The 19758-nt window shown below is 44.8% G+C and overlaps 1 protein-coding gene across 1 annotated transcript in view; it reads right to left on the bottom strand.

The window, feature by feature from the left end:
- Nucleotides 1-8255: 8255 nt before the first annotated feature.
- Nucleotides 8256-19758, bottom strand: part of CCNA1 (cyclin A1) — a 30044-nt gene continuing 18541 nt past the window's right edge. Inside the window, exons 8-9 of the mRNA XM_086933454.1 lie at nt 9597-9730; nt 8256-8687 (exon numbers count right to left, since the gene is read on the bottom strand). Coding sequence (XP_086789580.1) covers nt 8636-8687; nt 9597-9730 — 186 coding nt within the window. The 3' untranslated portion in view covers nt 8256-8635. The remainder of the gene's footprint in view (nt 8688-9596; nt 9731-19758) is intronic.

Below are 19758 nucleotides of genomic sequence, written 5' to 3' on the forward strand. Positions count from 1 at the left end.
ATGTGCTGTGGCGAGTTCCCCCTACGGCGGCCCCCCCAGAGCTTGGACACCCCTTGCAGTACAGATTACCACTCTAACCCTTAATCATGGCATCAGGGCATGTGATGGACGTACGAAGTCTGACATCCCCCCAAAATGCACATTCAATAGAGTGGGAAGGGAGTCAAGACTGGATTACATCCTTATTAAACTGCATTCATGGTCGCACATTGAGGATTTTAGGGTAATACCCAGGGAGGACAGCGACCATAACGCCCTAGAACTAGAACATTCACTCCCTGGAATAGACATAGCAAATGGGGCTGTTGTGGATGCGCCCGACATGGGGATGTCCTTGGCAAATAAGACGGAGAGTGAGGTGGGAAAAGCTAGCAGAGAACCCAGAGAAGGTCACAGGGCTGTATGACAGTCATTCCGATACTTGAAAGGGTGTGTGCGCGCATTAATGGAATATCCTAACGTTGGTGATGCGCACAAAGCTCTGGTTGGCACAAGAGGACCTCATCAAATCCTTGGCAGAAGTTATTTTTTCCATGGGAGGGACAGGGGATGGAAGGCCACAACGACCCACCTGGTACAACACTGCATGTCGCAAACCTAAAACTGACCTACTGACTAGCATCAAGGAGGGTAAAAGAAAACTCATACAGGAAAGGAGAAGGGACTACAAGCGGTTGATTACCCATGCCAATGCCAAATGGGACTTTGACAAATGGGAGACGCCGACAACCACACTAGCCGTCAGGGACTCTAGGAAGTTCTGGCGTCTAGTGAATGCCAGGTCGGAGGACCTTTCCCCTGCCATTGAGCCTAATATTCCAGCCGAGGTCTGGCAAGATCATTTCCAGGCCTTGTACACAGATGGTGATAGGGCCCCAACTGAGGCCTTCCCAACCACTGGAACACACCTGGAGATGGATCTATTTACAGAGGCGGAGGTACCCGGGCGATATTTTCAAACAGGAGCCGGACATCTGGGTCCCCTACCTGTTGACAATCTTTAACGCCGGGGCATGGAGGCCCACTGTACTTGGCTGGGAGCAGAGATTGTCCCTATATTTAAGGGATCGCCTCTGCTTCCAGCCAACTACAGGTCTATCAGCCTCATTGATGTGTCAAACTTTTTGGTAGGCTGATACTTGATCGTCTCCAAGACTGGATTGAGGAGTACTCCATTCTCACCCCCTACCAGGCCGGTTTTCGAAGGAAGATCACAGACCAGATTTTCCGACTCAATCTTTTGTTTTGGAAAACTGCCATAATCGAAGGAGGCAGCCTTTATACGGTCTTTGTAGACCTGCGTGTCACCTTCGATTTGGTCCCACGTTCCAGACTGTGGACCGTGCTGGCGGAGATGGGTATCCCCTCGGACATTCTGAACATCTTGACAAGACTGCACCAAGATAATTACGCACGGGTCAGGTGTGGTAGAAATGGGATGCTTTCAGGGAGATACCCCGTTGACAGGGGGGTGAGGCAGGTTAGCATGCTTGCACCCACCCTGTTCTGCCTCTGTCAATGGGGTAGTCAACCACCTGACCAGGATAGTCGATATTGACACCCCAAAGATCAGCGGCAGCAGGGTGCCCGCCATTATGTTTGCGGACGGCACCCTGCTGTCTAAATCCCCGATGGGAATCCAACGGGTTTTGGATGGGTTCGAAGCCTTTTGTGTCGACCGGGGATTGGAGATTAATGCACTGAAAACTAATATATGATTCTCAATCCTCTTACAACACAGCCCAATCCTACCATAGGTACTCTGAGACTAGAGAGGGTTAATACATTTGACCAATCGAAATTCAACTTGGGACACGTCGGACAAAGGCTAATATCAAATTAGCTCAGTCAACGGGTGGTATCTCAAGGATGGTTAATAGATCAACCCACAAACCCCTCTGCCCAGTGCTCCAAATCTACAAAATGGGGGAGTTGTGGGGGAAAAACCCGCCCAAAATCTGACAATTACGGAGAACAAGTTCATTAGGCAGAGGGTGGCCTTACCGCCAAGCACCCCACTCCTGCCGCTCAGATTAGATCTGGGCTTAAGAACCATTGAGGAAGAATTGGGATTAAAACCTTTCTGGCGCCGAATATGGAGTACCCCAGAACTCATGAGCTACAGGATGGAGTTGCAAGAGATTTTATCTCTACCAAAATCAACGAACATTCCCTGGCTGAAATATATAAAAACAAGATATGCGAGAGCCTGGGAAGGCCGGAATTGTGGCTGGACCCAGCCAATGCTTGTAAGGTCTCCCGCAAATCCTTATCAAAGGACTACTAAGAATTTAAACTATCATTACAGAATTCATGCACGGGGTCTAACATTCTTTTATTAAATTTAAAGATTCCTATCAACGGGAACTTGTCCTTGATAAAATTAGCCCTGTTCACAAGAAAATTATTTCTACAGTGGAGGTACGGCACACTCCCCCTCAAAGCATTTAGCAGTACCTGGACCCATCCCTCCACCCCAGAGCTATGTCCAGCATGATCCTATTGACAGGAAACAGATGTGCATGTTATTTTTTTCTGTAAGGCTTATCAGAAACCAAGAAAGTATTGGCTTGTTCCCCTACTTAAAAATCTGGGGTCCAGGCACTGCCTACAGAATACTAAAAACAGACGTATTGCCTCCAATTGTGTTTGCGGTAGCCACATTTTTAACTGCGATGTGGCACATTCGTACTCGTCTGCACGGATATCGGTGCAGTTTTAGAAATTCTTTTCTAAAGTACTTCTGATTTTTAAATGAACCCCAGTGCACACAATCTGTCATTTTAAAATTTTAATTTGTGATGTATGATAGGTAAACTTTTGTTATGGTTCTTTCACAAGGGCGAAAACTGTAAAGCTTTTTTTAATCATAGTCGACAGACTTGTAATGACCATTTGTACCGTTAAATTATTGGATGTCACCTTTTATGATCCATTGGATCGAAATAAAGGAAAAATGAATGAATAAAACCATGCTAGGAGTGTTTGTTCAGTGCCAGCTGGGGGAATTATAACCAAGCCCACGCCATCTGTGCCAGCTTCTACAAACTACTTGCTAGAAAGTTAGAACACCACCTTGGCAGGTGTCATGAGACCACAGACAGTGTCCCCCATTCAACAATCTGTCTTCCTGCCGACAGTGCCAAGAAGGTGTTTTGTTAAAATAGGTTTGCGTTCTGTGCAGCACTGGTGGAAAATAGCGGGTGGGTGGAAGGGGGGGGGAGAGAAAAGCTTTATAACAGCAACCAAACCCCCTCTGGGCGCATGTGCTCAGAATAATTGATTCACCTAGAACCAAAACAGGGGTAGGCGGTTTCCACAAGTGCATATTCTGGCAGCCCAGGGAGCAAAAGCAACTGGAAAGAATCTGCTCTGCCCAACATCACACGGTGCCGACAATTGGGGAAGCCGGGATTAAGTCAAGTTTTCTAGTTCCAATGCATGGAATGTAGGTGGCACATCACACATCTAGATGTCTCAAAGCAGTTTGTTAAACCGTGGTAAAACAGAAATACCTAAAACGATGAGCGGTCTGCTTGTGTGCCCCCTCTGTCCTAAATCACATTAGCTGCTGTTGCTTGGGGCAGGAGCACCTCATTTGACGTCATAGCCCAGCAGATTAAAGAGAGTTTGGCTGTAAAGTAGTGTCGGATTTTCGGTTGCAGCTGAGAAGCTGACATTTGACCGACTATGTAGAGGAACTCCATCTCCCAACATGTAACTGAAAAGCACATGAAAGATGAAACCCGGATTGGCTGCCAAACAGATACCGAAAAGAGAAAGTGCAAAACCGATATCTGAATAGTAAGTGCTTGCCAGTTACCTACCATGATCGTGACCTACTGCCAGATAGTGATATGCAAAAATGCAGACTGACACTATATACTTAAATTTTTCCAAAACAGCAGTGATTCAGTATTAGAGATCAGTTGTTGCAAAGCGCTAAATTATGAAATCTAAAAGGAAATTATATTTATAATCAAAAAGCTGTACAATACGGGTTCTTTCCACATGCCCCAAGGGTTTCGCTTACCCAAGTCTCCGCTAAAAAGTTATTTGTTGTGGAGCTTGGTGTTCCGTGCTACAAAAGTTATGAATTTAAATGGGTTTAATTGTGTGGGACCGAACATTAGGGAACGAGTAAAAAGAAAGGACTCTGCGTGATGCCGATCTTGTACAGTGTTAGTCGACTGGAAAAACAAGTTCAGAAATACAGCGGTCGGAAAATGGGTTACAAGTACCGTGTGTTTTGGATGTTATGGTACTTTTCTGTAAAAGAAAAAGTAATAACACTTGCTGGTGAAGGTTTAACGTGTGCTGGTCACATGCACCACCTGGCACACAAAGAACTACAGAGTGGTGCGCATGCTGCACTAACAAGCTGTTTCCGGGAGTGGTGCGTGCGCAGTCTTCTCTTTCGAAGCACATACTCATGCTTGTAGCGCACCACCTGCTCGCTAACACAAAGTAAATGTCGCCACAAGCACAAGTGTGCTTAGGAGAAAAAAAGAAAAAAAAAAAAAGAGTAGAACGGCAGCTAAAGGTCCTCCTATGCAGCGCATGTGCACTGTGTAAGCAAGACCTAGAAACAAAGTGAAATGCCTTTGCAGGCTTGTTTGTGCATACCAAGTTCTATGCAGATGAAGGGGGAAGTTAGTCCAAGTGACTGTTTCAGTGATTCTTTAACACTAGTTAAAGAATGAGACACTTTGGCACTGCCAATTATTTCTAGAAATAGGTTCAATCCTAGCATATTTCCCCATCACTCAAAGCATTAGATATTGTGATTAGTTGTGGGAATTTAGCTTGGGTGGAAGGAATTTAGCTTGGGTGGAAGGAATTTAGCTTGGGTGGAAGGAATTTAGCTTGGGTGGAAGGAATTTAGCTTGGGTGGAAGGAATTTAGCTTGGGTATACTCTGTTGGAGTGCGTTCAGCCAGGTGTGTTTGTAAAGACCGCACTTTTTTACAATGCACCTTCTTGGAATTGTACCAAATGGGAAACCGTTTTTAACTTAAAATTGGCTAAAGCATCATGTGCTTCATGTTTTAAGAGTTGCTCCGAGGGCATATATGTGAATTGTAAACCTATTATGAACTTACAAATCCAGCGAGCGCTTGGCCCCTGCCGGACCTAGAAGTTAGTCGGGACCGCACTGAAGTTGACGCTCTAGTCTTCCGGTCCCACCACTAAATAACATGATGGAGCGACTGCGCAGCTGACATGGTTAAGTGGCACCAAAGGCAAGCCCATCTGCGCCTGTCAGTGCCCTGAACGAGACCAGCCCCAGAACCTCTGCCCAAATCGCACCAGGAGCATATGGTAGGCAATTTATGTTAGAGTTAAAACACATGTGCCTCTCAAAATATGCTTCGTCTGTCGGCAAAATAGGGGCTTATTGCCCAAATTGCGCCCTCAAGACTCCCTGCTAACACTGGTGTGGGATCTTTGGCCACAGGCAACTTAAGGAGGGGAGGAAAAAGCCTTTTAATGACAGAAGCAGGCGCTCCAATGAAAGAGAAAGGCTAAGGGGACACACGAAGCAGAAAACTAAGGTAACCGCAATAGAACATGTTAAATGCCTGCTAGTTAATGTTCGCTCAGTAGCTAAGCATAAATACGAGCTCTAAGACCTAGTCTTTAACCAAACCTTTGACAGATGGCCACCTCAGTTCCTGACTGGAACACTGCCATTCCAGAGGGTTATGCATACCTCTCTTAATCACTATCCCTTCCCCTTTGCCGGTCTCTCTATCTTATCTACCGTAATCATCTCAAAGTACAGCTCAAGATGATCTCAACCCTCCTGGCAGAAGTCCTACACTTCCGCATTAAACTTATTCTCATCTTCCAAGGGATTCTAATCTACTGTCCACCAGGAACCAGAGAAGCCTTCTCCCAAGCCCTTCTGATGCTTCTAGAATCAGACTCCCTCTCCCCCACTATTCTAGGATATTTTAACTACCAACTAGAAGCAAACCATGCCAATACCGCAAGGTTTAGACAACCGAGGCTTTTAACCTCAGACAACTGTTAATAGGATCTACCCATCTGACAGGCCATACGTGGAATGGGATTTTTACCAGTGACCCAGATATCATGGTTTCAAATACACGCCCTACCATGGACAGACCATAAGGCTACTCATTTTAAGCTTACTCAATTACAACATGGAGTTAAAGCCAAAGTCTCCAAGGTATTAATCTGGCGATGGGATAAAACCAAAGATGGTGACTGAGTCTGCACTCAATCTTTTCCAGACGACCCTAGACTACAACAATAAGGCAGCTCAGCAGTTAAATGACTGGCTAACATAAGCAGCGGATAAAGTAGCACCCAAGAAGCGAATGACAGCAAAAAGTTATCGCCATGGTACAACCCAGAACTTAAGCTTAAAAATCAACTGCAGAAGAGCGGAGCGCAACTGGCAGCAAAATGATAATCTAAAGAAGGTAATCTATAACCACACTATTACTATATAAAGAAGCACTTATTGCCGCAAAATTAACCGTAAAAATAAGAGGCAGGCAATTCCACCAGGGAACTGTTTAAATCAGTTAATTTGCTGGCTAAACCTCAGCCAGACAAAGCATTCAAGCCAGACCAAAATTTATGTAATAAAGTAGACTACTTTCAAGAGAAGGTGCCGGAAATCTACAACAATTTTCCAAGCCCTGTTAGGCCTCAGGACACGTTCGTGCCCAAAATTAGCCCTCAATGCAAGCAGACTTTTTTCCAGCCAATGAACGATGGAGGTTCGAAAATGTAATTTCAGTAAAATCCTTGCACCCACTGATCCTCTTCCCCCCTTCCATTATGCACCAAACCGCACATAAGATCTGAAAATCTTTCCCCTATTTTGAATCAAGTCTTAGCCACCGGCAGTTACCCTACTACTTGGAAAATGGCAGCTATCACGCCTCTTTTAAAGAAACCAAACTTTGATCCTAAGAACTATCGACCCATAGCTGGTCTCCCCATCACTGCAAAAGTGCTAGAAAAACAACTCTGTAGAGTGTAACAGACTATCTTGACGTAACGAACCTGCTGGATACTTCACAGTATGGCTTTTGTTGGCGGGGCAGTCCTCATACTCATTGACCTATCAGCCACTTTTGACACCGTAAATCACACTGTTCTGGTGCAGCAGCTGAGGGATGGGGGGATGGGGGGGGGGGTCTGAGGGACTGCAGTGTCCCTACTGTCCTTTTTGGAGGCAAGGGAGCAGAAGTGGTTTTGGGATGGCATGCAGTCAGAGTTTTCCCCTCCCCTGTGGAGGGCCACAGAGGTCTGCGTTATCGCCAATCCTGTTTAATCTGTATGTTACTCCTTTGGCCAATTTAGTTAGGAGACACTGCTTCGGGCTGGTATGCCGATGACTTAATTATTTCCCATCACCAACCAGCCAGAGACCACAGCAGCCAGGTTTTACACCTGCCTTAGTGATATCATGACCTTTGGAATCAGGCCTGGTGGCAGTCAGAGGCCAGAGAGGGCCCTCATTCAGTCGAAAAGGTCAAAAATTTGGGGATTATTTTTGACAATAAATTGGTGTGCAGGTGAATAGTCTCATCTCCTCGGGTTCCTTTTAAAAACTGTGAAAAATGTTTCCCTTCTTACCTCAAGAGCTCCAAAAAAGCGATGGTAGCTGTAAAGCTGGATTACTCCAATGCAATGTTTCTGTGAACTGATACATTTCAATTGCAGAAACTGCAGTCTTTACAAAATGCGGCAGCTAGACTTCTGGGGTTGCACAGAGGACAGCCAACATCAGCTGCAATTAGATCACTTCACTGGCTGCCCATTAAACAGCGCATTGAATTTAAATCATTAACTTTGGTATACAAAGCAATAAATGGTGGAAGTGCAGCTGATCTTCAAAAACTTTACACCATATGTTCCATCACATGCTCTCAGATCAGCCTCTCAAGGTCTCATAGAAACTGAAGTTCAAACGAGCTAGATGGGGCCGAGCCATAGCACACTGTGCGGCCAAGCTTTGGAACAAACTGCCTGTCCCTGAGACGCCAGCCAAAGCTCCAGCTTCTTAGAAACAATTTAAAAACCTGGCTTTTACAGCCACATAAGCTTTTGTCATAACTTCACTTTCTACCCATACAACCTATCGTCAGGACGCTTTGGCATGCGAGCGCTTTACAAGCAAATAAACATGAGCTAAAGGATGTTGCAGACTACCCTTAAACAACTACTTGAAAATTCTACCTCAGATGCGTATACAATGGTTTCAAACAAAAACACTTGAAAATATGTTTATTTAAAATACTTGGTACCTCGTACATTTTACATTGATGAAATGCATTTAACATGTATGAAATGGTTAGAGTTCATATTCGCTATAACTAGTCCTCCTTTAAGAGAATGATTGTGAAATCTGAAAGCCTGCTCCAGGTGGCCAAAGAAGACTCCTTAATTCACATATCAAGGTCCAAGTTCGATTAAAAAAGTTCCACATGGCATAAATAGTTAAAATCCATTTTAAAAAAGTTATGCAGCAGGATAGGGACACTTAACCTGCAGTGCCCTTTAGATCAACTCGGTTGATCAGGAGGTAAGCGCTGTATGTGCTTTCAGTGCATTGAAGAATACTGTTAGAAGGGCGATCTCTTGATTTCGGGTTATTTTAAAGGCAGGACTGATGGAGGTTCTACAAGCGCCACCCTTCGGTACCTGAAAGATAGAATTCCACGTTAAACCGGTTTCTGTAAGGTTACATCACCTATACCACAAATACAAAGTTTAACAGAGCTTAATACGACAATATTAACGCATGCTAGAGTCAGAGTAAAATCTAGTCTGCGAAATGTGACCCGTCTATAGCCTAATCACATTAGAAGACTATTAAAAAATGTATTCCTGCACGCACACTAGCTATAACACCTTTGAGCCTATAGGTACAGGTCCATATCAAGCCCCACTAGAGCAATGGTGATCAGCAAGGATGCATTCATAACTTGTGTTGTCTTCACAGTAAAGGTTACGCAGTAAGTCCCAATTGAGGAAACAACTGACTCGATCCAGCCATTTAACCCCACCCCCCTCTAAACTACTAGAAAAGAGGCTACAAAAGATTTAAACTAAAAGCCACTTGGTAGTGATGATCGTCATGCAGTTAGCTATGGCAAGAGTAATGCACTATAGGCCTCTCCAGTCCACGTGTTATCAACGCGTAAGCCTGCCCATTTTAGTTGTCCTTAACAGTTTGTGCAAGCAACCACTTTTGTTAGGCTTCTCGAACCATCCGCTACGCAGCAGTTGTCAGTCTGCACAATGAGGTGCAGATAATGGTTCACAGGAGCACTCACAAGAAACCAAGAACCCCCATAATGCACTTTTGGCAAATTAAGAGACTTCTGGCCCCTTGAAGATATAATCTGGGCTTCAGGCCAAATCTGAGCCCACACCGGTCCACCAGTATACTAAAGCATTCAACTGACTTGCAACATCATGAACCTAAATGGGATCAGTGCATGCGGTCCAAACAGACACCCGACCCCATCATAAAGACCATTCAATCTTGTGATGGAGTTAATCTGCTGCAGCGCCCCATGCCAGCACCCTTTAACCAAAAGTACTTACTTGGAGTTCTTGTATTTCTCCTGTATTGCTTGCTGAGGAAGATTGGGTGCTCTAAGGCATGCTCGGTGTAGATCACTCAGGCAAGGCACTATCTCAATCAGTGAATAACCCGTGAAGGAAACCAGATTCTCAGGCTGAAAAATAAATGGCAATATGTAGATTCACTGGGTGTTCATTTGCATGTCCAGCAGCTCCAGAAGTCGTATTATCCAGACAGGAACTGAAAGCATGGAATGCGGCTTGTGCTTACATCTGGTAGAATCTATACCAAGTCAATACTAAAGTATCAAAAATACTGGCACTGAAGAACTACCTTGTGTGCGGATGTGCTCAGTGACAGAGCAAAATGCAGTCACTCAAAGTGAAGGTAATCAGTGGCTGGAGTAGGCTGCCCACTGCCCCATACTGTATGCTGTAGAGGGCGGAAGCAAAGTGTGAATTACGACAGACCAGTGAATGAGAGGTGGCTGAAATCCCCTTTATGCACATTCTACATGTTTAGCAAAATCAAAAAGGTCTTACCGGACACCAGACCTGAAAACATTCCTCGATAGCTACAAAGATAACCTGTTCATACAGGTTCGATAAGTTGGTTGTCCATGGACGGATGTGTGTTGAGCACGTGACCACTGATGGTGCTCTAAAATTACTAAATATTTTAACCATTTGTTTAGAAACAATTGGAAAAGAAAAACATCTGCTGCCTCACACAACCAAGGAGGTCAAGGGCTTTTGGGTACATGAATGGCTCTGGGATTGCATGTAAATACACAGGCTAGCAGAATCTTACAACACCCCCTTATGGTTCCTATGGGTCTAGGGCATTCTTTGAAATGTCACCCCAGAATTTCCTTCACCAATTTCTCTAAGACAGCTTTATTTTATCACTAGGAGCTTTAAGTGTGTTGATCCTTGAAGTTAAAACCAGTACTGGTGAAAATACCTGCCGAACTGTTCTATTGCACTGTGGTAATATCGATTACCTATACTTAATTTGCTATCAATAATCAATAAGAATAACTCAGAAAAATGAGAGGCAGAATCCGAGATATTGAGGTTAACTCAAAAGGGTTTTATTCCTGTAAAAGGAATTGGGTTATTGGCTCGAGCCAAGGTGGCATAACCATTCCATTCACCACACAGGGTTCAGGAAGGGAAGACAGAACACATATTGTTTACAAAAGTGCATATATATAGTCAATGCATTACAATGTATGAGCATACAGTAGGCGTAATAGTAGGCGTGACTGCTGAAAAAGGAGAGATAAAACATGAAAACGTCACAAAAGAGGCATGGCAATAGGCGTGCATGAAGGTGTACACCGGATACGTCATTTAACATGATGTCACAAGTAGGCGGAACCACTAGAGAATCCTGCAGTGTCAGCATAATTATATGGCAGAGATGCGCGCGCAGCTGTTTGACGTGGATCTGACGTGTAACTGGAGGGCGAAGGGGACTTGACTTTTAGCACTACAAGTGTAGACATAAGTGGAGACATAAGTCTGGGATGTCAGATCAACCTAGTCCCAAATCGTATCTGATATCATATGTTTAAGGAACAGTAGTATCTGGAAGGGAAAAGGTCTCTAGACATAGACTACCCTATTCTGAATATGAATGCGTGTACATGTGTCTACATGTCGGCATGCGGGGTGAGGGGGCATGGGCCTACCATGGCAACGGAGTCTATGAATTACTTGCACGGAGACAGAAGAGCCTGGCCCTCTGCTCCTGTAGCTGGGAGGATGTTTACTTGAGCTACGAGACAGGAATGTGTTTGAGGAGTGGAGCAGATAATTCGAAGGTTGAATACAGTCTTGGCAGGCAGAGGTTAGGCTATGCACCGGAGTCGCGCAAGAAGTAAGGTGGGGGCCACTGGCACAGAGGTAGCCTGGGCTGCGGCCCTCGGAGTCAGGAAACAGGAGAGAACTCGAAAAAGGCTTCATGGCAGAATCTGGGCCTACTTTCGCCAGAGCTGAAAAACGTGCAAAGTGTACCACAAAAAGACGGTGGCACGGCATAGATAGGAACTGAATATTCAATCCGTTCATGGCGGATCTGAAAGAGGACAAGTTAAAGATGGACGCAAATGTATTTGCGTCTTCGTAGCTGGCACAGGAGGGAAATTACATGCACTGCAAGCTAGTACATGGAGACGGTGGGGTTCTCGCTGGGGAACACAACTTGACCAAAAATTATATTTCCTCATTCCCTCCTTGTTCCCCACGGACCCTTCATGATACATCGATATTCATCAATTGATCGACTTGTTCACTTAACATTATTTGCTCTTCTTGCTTTATGCGCTTTGAATGGGAACTTGAATGTGGAACACATGAAGTGGCACACAAACCACAAATTGCCGGTCCGCATTGGAGACACAGGCAACAACTGAATACTACGAGAAAACCAATACCTAGGAGGGATAGGATCTTCCACCCCCAGGCTGACAACGTTGTCCAGAACCAACCGGACCAAGTCCAGGTGCCTGGATTCTGATGAATTAAACTTGCGATTTTATGAAGACGTGTAATAGCTTTGTACACCGTTGGCGCGTTATTAGGTATAAAAATACAGCAGCTTGACCCGATGACCTTACAAGCTCCACCCCTATCTGCCAAGATGACGTCAATAACAAGACGATTTTGAAGAACAACCCGCATAGCGGACTGCTCCTCCGTTAAGTTACCTAGTGCTGAAGTGGTTTCATTCACTACTGCTTCGAGGGTTCTAGTTAATTTTCGTATCAGTTTACTGTTAAAGACAGCACCTAAGTAGGGGAAGAAACCTTTATTGAAATCTGTATATTTCTCCCAGGCAGTTTCAGTATAATCGACAAGCGGGAGATCTCTCTGGTATCTATGTTTTACTAGATTGGTGTTTCTATGATAATCAGGAGGGGCTAGGAATACGGGTGGCAGAAGGAATGCAATATAACAGGTACCATCCCAGTCTAAAGGCAGACGGACATATGCAGTACGACCGCAAACAAAATAGGAATGACGTAAAGCCCTAAACGTGGATCTACCATGATCAGTAAATTCGACTATAGTGGTGCATTTACTATGACCTACGTGTACAGAACCATTCTTGCGAACACATAGTTCACCAGTGACAGGCAAGACTGCCATAGCAGGCAGGACAGGAGCAGCATCGGATTCAACAGATAAAATCATGAAAGTGACTGTGTAATTACCTAATCCATATACTTCATTTTCTATATCAGTTCCAGTAGCAACGGGGAGTCCCTCCTTGTCAGGGTAGCATACCTTAAGCAAGACTATGTTCAGGTTTCCCCAAACCCAGTTACCTTCATAAATAGCAGCAGTAGATACTAGAGAATTAAGCATTTTGAACCATGCAGCGCATGTACCATTGTGGGTGAACGGGTACGGGAAAAGGGGCAAAACACCCTTGTTGTCTTGGTAAGGAGGGAGTCGACCACATATCCAACAATTAGTAGCATTGGTAGTCTGGTGAGAGTGATGTAACATACTAATGAAAGTGTTGTTGCGCAGCGCAAGTCTATAAGACAATTCATGAGGCGGTAATTCACTAAAAGAATGTTCAGTAGTAGCATTATAAGTAGCATGCTTGAATATAGGGTAGTATATATGCAGAAGAATACCAGCAGTGATAACCAGCAAACATAGGAAAAACATAACAAGTAGTGTCACTATGCAGCGACTACGGAGTGATTTGCAATACGCATTTTTCTTATGTTGTCTTTGTCTATCTCTCTCTCTATCTCGATCTAGGGGATACATGTCAGAAACTAATTTAACCGATTCACCTAGGGGAGGACTTAAACAATTAAACTGTCTGACTTGCTAGATCGTAATTTTTGTCTGTAAAGTTCTGAAGCAGTTTTCTCGACCAAAGGGAGTTTTGTGTCAGTTTGTGAAGGAGGGCAGGGCTTAGTGTCCAAGTCCGAAGGAAGTCCAAAGTATTTCTTTACGTGGCTGGAATGCAGCCACCCCTTCCTGCCCTCGATTTTTACAGCGGTCCTCGTCGTAAGCAGAACCAACTTCGGCGACTGCCAGCGGGGCTCCAGCGGACTCTTCCGGTCGAAATTTCTGACGTACACAAAGTCACCAGGTACCACCTCATGGGGCTTCGTCTCGGTGTTATCGGGAAAGGCTGCAGCTACCTGTGAACGACAAGATTGTAGTGCAGACATCAAGGAGGCAAGGTAATCTGTCAGCATAAGACAATCAACATCAGTTATTTTACGTGGAATGGGCGTCCCCCACATATTCGGTGGCCTACCGAAGACCACTTCATACGGAGATAGCCCAGAACGGGAATGGGCCACCATCCTCATATAGAAGAGGGCGACCGGCAAGGCAACTATCCAGTCTATACCTTTGTCTCTACAGATCTTGGAAAGTCGGATTTTCAATGTTTGATTATGACGCTCCACGAGACCTGCTGCCTCGGGATGCCGGACACAATGGAACTTCCACTTGTAACCTAACAGGAGTGTAATATTTTCTACAAGTGCGGATGAGAACGGTTGACCATTATCTGAGTACACGATACGGGGCAAACCATACCGCGGGAAGTATTCACGGACTAACTGCTTGGCAGTAGTCGGAGCAGTATAATCGGGAACTGGGTATGCCTCTATCCATCGGGAAAGAGCACACACGACTACGAGGACATATTTAAAACCTCGGCAGCGTTCCATCTGGATATAATCCATCTGGAGGACTTCAAAAGGGTGATCGGGAGGCTGAAATCCACCTTGCTCTACGGGGATGCTTTTACCTGGATTGAACTGACCACAGATCATGCAAGTACGCACTTTCTGTTTGGCTGCTGCCCGTAAGTTTTTATTGGACCATATGTGTTGAATACTATCTAGCATAGCTTTCTCTCCAAGGTGTGCGGGACTATGTATTGTATTAATGATGACTTGTACCATAGAATCGGGGAGAAACCATGTAGATTTTCCCTTCGTCATCCATCCCTGGTCTGTTTGGACCCCTCCTAGTTTAGTCCATTCCTTAATTTCATCCGGTGTTGCATGTGACTGTATGTCGATTACATCATGTGCGGGATCCCTAACTGTCATGCAGTGTGCTGGAACCCTTATTTGTGTCTGATCAGTTACATGAGTTCGGTTCTGAGCAGTTTGCTTTGCTGTTCGGTCTGCCAGGTCGTTACCCTGGGAAATGGCATCAGTAACCTTAGTATGTGCCTTACATTTCATGATAGAGATTGCAGTGGGTAGATGTATTGCATCTAACAGAGCTTGAATGAGGGGACCATGTTGGATGTTGGCACCGTGAGAAGTTAAGTAACCTCTCTCTCGCCAGAGGACTCCGAAGTCGTGTACGACTCCGAATGCATAACGTGAATCAGTATATATGTTGACTCTCTTATTCTTAGCTTGAATACATGCTTGTGTCAGAGCAATAAGCTCTGCAGCTTGAGCTGATAAAGTGTCAATACAGTTTGTTTCAATGACTTCTGTGTCTGTCGTGACGGCGTAGGCTGCCACTAATTCACCTGTCTTTGTTCTCATACATGAACCATCCACATAAAGTGTCAGGTCTGGATCTGGTAACGGAACATCTGTTAAGTCTTGTCTAGGCTTTGTTGTGATAGTGATAACTTCAATGCAATCATGTGCTAATGGATCTACTCCATTTAATGGCAATAACGTGGCTGGATTCAATGTACTGCAGCGTCTGATTTCAATGTGTGGCTGAAACAATGTCAATTCATAACCTGTCAATCTTGCGATAGTCAGGTGCTGGGTTTGAGTCCGATTCAAGAGGACTTCTACAGAATGTGGAACCTGTACTGTCAATGGATGTCCTAACACGATAGAATCACTCTGTCTAATTGCTAAAGCTGTTGCTGCAACTGATTTCAAACATGCTGGAAGGGCTTGTGCTACTGGGTCTAGTGTACTGGAAAAATAAGCACAAGGCTTGTGTGAACCTGCTTGTTCCTGAGTGAGGACTGACAAAGCAGTACCTTCACGTTCTGTGACAAAAAGTGTAAAAGGCTTACTGTAACATGGTGTTGCTAAAACAGGTGCTTGACATAAGGCTTTCTTTAAGTCTTCAAAAGCTTGTGTATGTTCCTGAGTCCAAGGGAGGACAGACGTAGTCGCTGCCCCCTGTGTCGTTAACTGAATGAGTGGCTTGGCTAGAAATGCATATTGGGGAATCCATTGTCTACAGTATGAGGTGAGGCCTATAAAGGCCCGTACCTCCTTTAGTGTTCTGGGCGGTGACATGTTTACAATTAACTGAATGCGATCAGGTGTGAGCTGTCTCCCCACTTTGGACAGCAAGTGACCCAGGTACACAACTTGCTGAACACAGAATTGCAGCTTCGAAGGAGACACCTTGTGCCCCTTGTCGGCCAGGAAATTCAGAACAATCAGGGATGCATTTTCGCATTCGGGTTCGCTTCGAGCGGTGATCAGCAGATCATCGACATATTGAAGCAGAGCAGTGTGAACTGGCATATGGATGCTGTCGAGTTGTTTTTTCAGTGCTTGACTATAGATACTGGGGCTTTCTGTGAATCCTTGAGGTGCACGGGCAAATTTAAAAGATCGGCCATTTAAACTGAATCCGAACAAAAATTGGCTTTCCGGGTCTATAGGAACACTGAAGAAAGCATTCTTGAGATCTATTACAGTAAAGAACGCTGCTTCGGAATCAATAGCTGTCAATAATGAAGAGATATCTGGGACCACAGGGTACTGTGGTACAATGCATTTGTTCAATTCGCGCAGATCAATAACCAATCGATAAACAGGGGGAGCATTTGGGTCAGTACGTTTAAGAACAGGAATGATAGGAGAATTACACACATTAGAGTCCGTTTCCACGACCACTCCTTGTGCGATGAGCTCGTCAATGATTCTCAGTAAAGCCACTACAGCATCCGGGGGTAACTTGTATTGTCGAATTCGTGGTAATACCACTCCTGCTTTGAGTGTGACTCGATATGGGGTTATGTGCATGCAACCTACATCAGTGGGGCCCTGCGCCCACAGGTGGGCAGGGACTTTCTGTAGTCTGGGATCCATATCTCTCAATACATAATGGCCTTTGAAATCTCGCAAAAATAATCGTACTCCCTCAGGAGAACAACAGATAATAGCTCCTAAAGCTTTCAGTGTTTTTATGCCTAAAAGATTTTCTGGACATGATTTCGTGAGCAATAAATCTGTAGTCCGTGTCAGAGGACCTACTGCAAGAGGGAGGGGTTGTGATACTTCGTTAATAATGGGTTTTCCTGAAAATCCGAGGGACACGTTCTGTGAGCCTGAGAGGGGTGCCCCTGGTACTTCATCGTGACTGATCGTGGTTCTGCTTGCCCCTGTATCAATGAGAAACTTTCTGTCTTTCCCTAAAACTTGACTGTGTACATAAGGACCATTCTGATCTACAGGAACTTCAATAAGAGGCAAGCGGAATTCACTCTCTAGGCTGTCTCATGTGTAACGTTGGTAATCAGGGTAATCGTTCTGTGCATACTGATACATTTGCTGTGTCGTGGTTTGTGTTGCAGTAATGGGCTGTTGCTGAGGTATCGCTACTGTCTGTGAAGGAGCCGACATTGGTGCGATCTGCTGTGTATTCTGGGGTACTTGTTGTGAAGTCTGATCTTGTCTAGGAGGACGCGGTCTCTCTTTTGTCTTGCCCGTGGCAATATTATGTTTCAGAACGGGACATTCATTTATATAATGACCTGGCTGCTTACAATAATTACATACACCCTTTACAGGAACTGACGCATTACTAGCTTGGTTCGCACCCTTTTTCTGACCATCAGCAGGAACTGACTGAGCAACTAACATTTTCATTTTCGTATCTTTCATACGTCTCTGTTCATGTTCTTGTTCTTCTCTGAGTCTATTCTGGTGATACTGTAACATTTGTAACATTTGCGAAGGAGTATTAGCTTGCCAAGTGCTTTCTACTTTCAGTACTCTATTCTTAACCTGGGGTAGAGAATTCTCGACTAATTTCGTTACAAAAAGATGTGGATATGACTCGCTACTCGGTTTCAAACCACTGTTAATACCAAAACATTTCTCAAATCGTGTGTAAAAATCACTAGTGTCTTCATCAGGTTTCTGTTTGCATGCTGAAATTGCACCCCAATCTTCCTTTTTCGTACTCAATAAACGTGGCAACACCTGTATTAATAAACCTGGTAATGCTTTAGCTTTATCCCCAAGCCCTAGGCCTGGCACTCGGGTATTCTCTTCATCTTGTAATGCAGCCCAATCAATCTTTGCATTACCCACCTCCCATTCTTTTTCTTTCAGTTTCTCGTATATGCCTGGAGGCAACAATACTTTCAATATTTTCATAAGGTCGGGATAAGTGTAATCGCCCATTAATAACATATCCTTTATTTCACGGTGGAAACCTGCAGGATCTTTATCGTGACTGGGTACTAGTTTCTTCATTTCCAATAATTCGATTTTAGTTACAGGAGTATACACAAACACGCGTCTGAGCGTGTGGTCTGCGTTCTGCACGGGGTGCACTTCTCGCAACGGATTCTGTCTATCCATGTAATACATGGTCTTTCGCTCCATAACGGGTACTGGGGTAACCTGCGGATTTAAGAATGTATTATACTTGTGGCGGTGTTCTAGAATTACTTTAATCAGGTCAGTACTTAGACCTCTCCATCTGTTCGTGACCAGTTCAATTAGTATATCGCGCAGGGGTCCTGGATCAGAATGTTGACTTTTATACAATAAGAGCAGATGCTGTATCATGTACATACCAGCTAAACGCTGTTCACTCGGTGTCAAATTCAGAAACGTGTGCGCTAGCACATCATCACCATATTTCTCAGAACTGTCAGCCCATTGCACGGCTGACCTGGCTAATTCTTGTTCATCCATGGAATCAAGTTCATGATACCCCATGCGCTCTTGAAGTACTCGGTCGGTGGCTTGGAATAAGTGTTCGGGAGTTTTAGGATTACACATGGCTTCCTGATATATTCTTTTACATTCCGGGCGCACTAGACGCACCGGATCTTTAAACGGTCTTCCTTTACCTACATACGCTATCATGTCTCTAACTGGCATTTGTTCTTGAACTAGTGTTTGTGCCTGTACTGGTGTTTCTGGTTCTTCCTCTGCCTCCTCCTCGTCGGATTCTTGTTTGTCTGAATCTACTGCTGGTTCGGTCTTTCTTTGCTCATGCATCTTAGTTATCGAAGTTCTGATCCTTCGGTACATGTTATCTATACTGGCTTCCTTGTCATGCTGTCCATCGGCTATATGTCGGCCCCACCTATGGAGTGCTTTCAGGTCAGCCGGGTTCGCACCCGGCCTATCTGCTTCTCGAATAAAACAGTTTATAAGAAACCGTAATAACTTGGCTTTAGTTTCCACTTTCTGATGGGCCATGGCCTCCTTAATGCATTCAGGCCCTACTCCTGTCTGCACAAACTTATATATTTGATCCATATGTTCTGTCATTCCAGGTAGTGTCATTAGGAAGTTCGTGACTCGACGTAAACGTACTGATGCGAGTAACATTTCTATGTCATTCTTTTTACCAGGTACCGGGTCATATTTACAATCTTCAAGGCGATCTCCATAAATTGTAATATCTGTTTTGGGTGTACGCTGTTGTGACACCTCTCTAAGACTCAGGCGAGGGTTTGGTGGTGGGGTCCGGTAACCTGCCCCTCCGGACGCGCCTCCTGAGGCACCGGCTCCGAAAGGGTCTGTATCAAGGGAAGTAGGAGGAGGTGGAGGGAGAACTGGAAGACCAGGAGCAGGAGGATTCGGGGGAGGAGTAGCTTGTCGGGGAGAAAGGCCATAAGGATTCAGACCGTTAGGCGCAGGCGCGGGGGGCAATGGAGCTGGGGTATTAACATAGGTGGGAACAACATCGTCTAAGTAGGAAGAAAGGAAAACGTCCTTTGCTGTCCTCGGATGTGTTTTAGTCGGGAGCAATGGGGGTGGTAGGTCCTTCGGTATTTCTGGAGAGGCCTTGGGCAGGCCCTTTGACAAGATGGGGAACATGCCATTCATAAGCGTATTTCGCTGTCTGTCTACTTGTTCTAACTTCACTCTGATACCTTCCTCAACTAATGCGTTTTCTCGGACCTTTTCGGGGTCCTCCTTACTCTTCTCTTCTAATCTATGAG

This window comes from Lissotriton vulgaris, chromosome 8, assembly GCF_964263255.1.
Source record: "Lissotriton vulgaris chromosome 8, aLisVul1.2, whole genome shotgun sequence".
Taxonomy (NCBI): Eukaryota; Metazoa; Chordata; class Amphibia; order Caudata; family Salamandridae; genus Lissotriton; species Lissotriton vulgaris.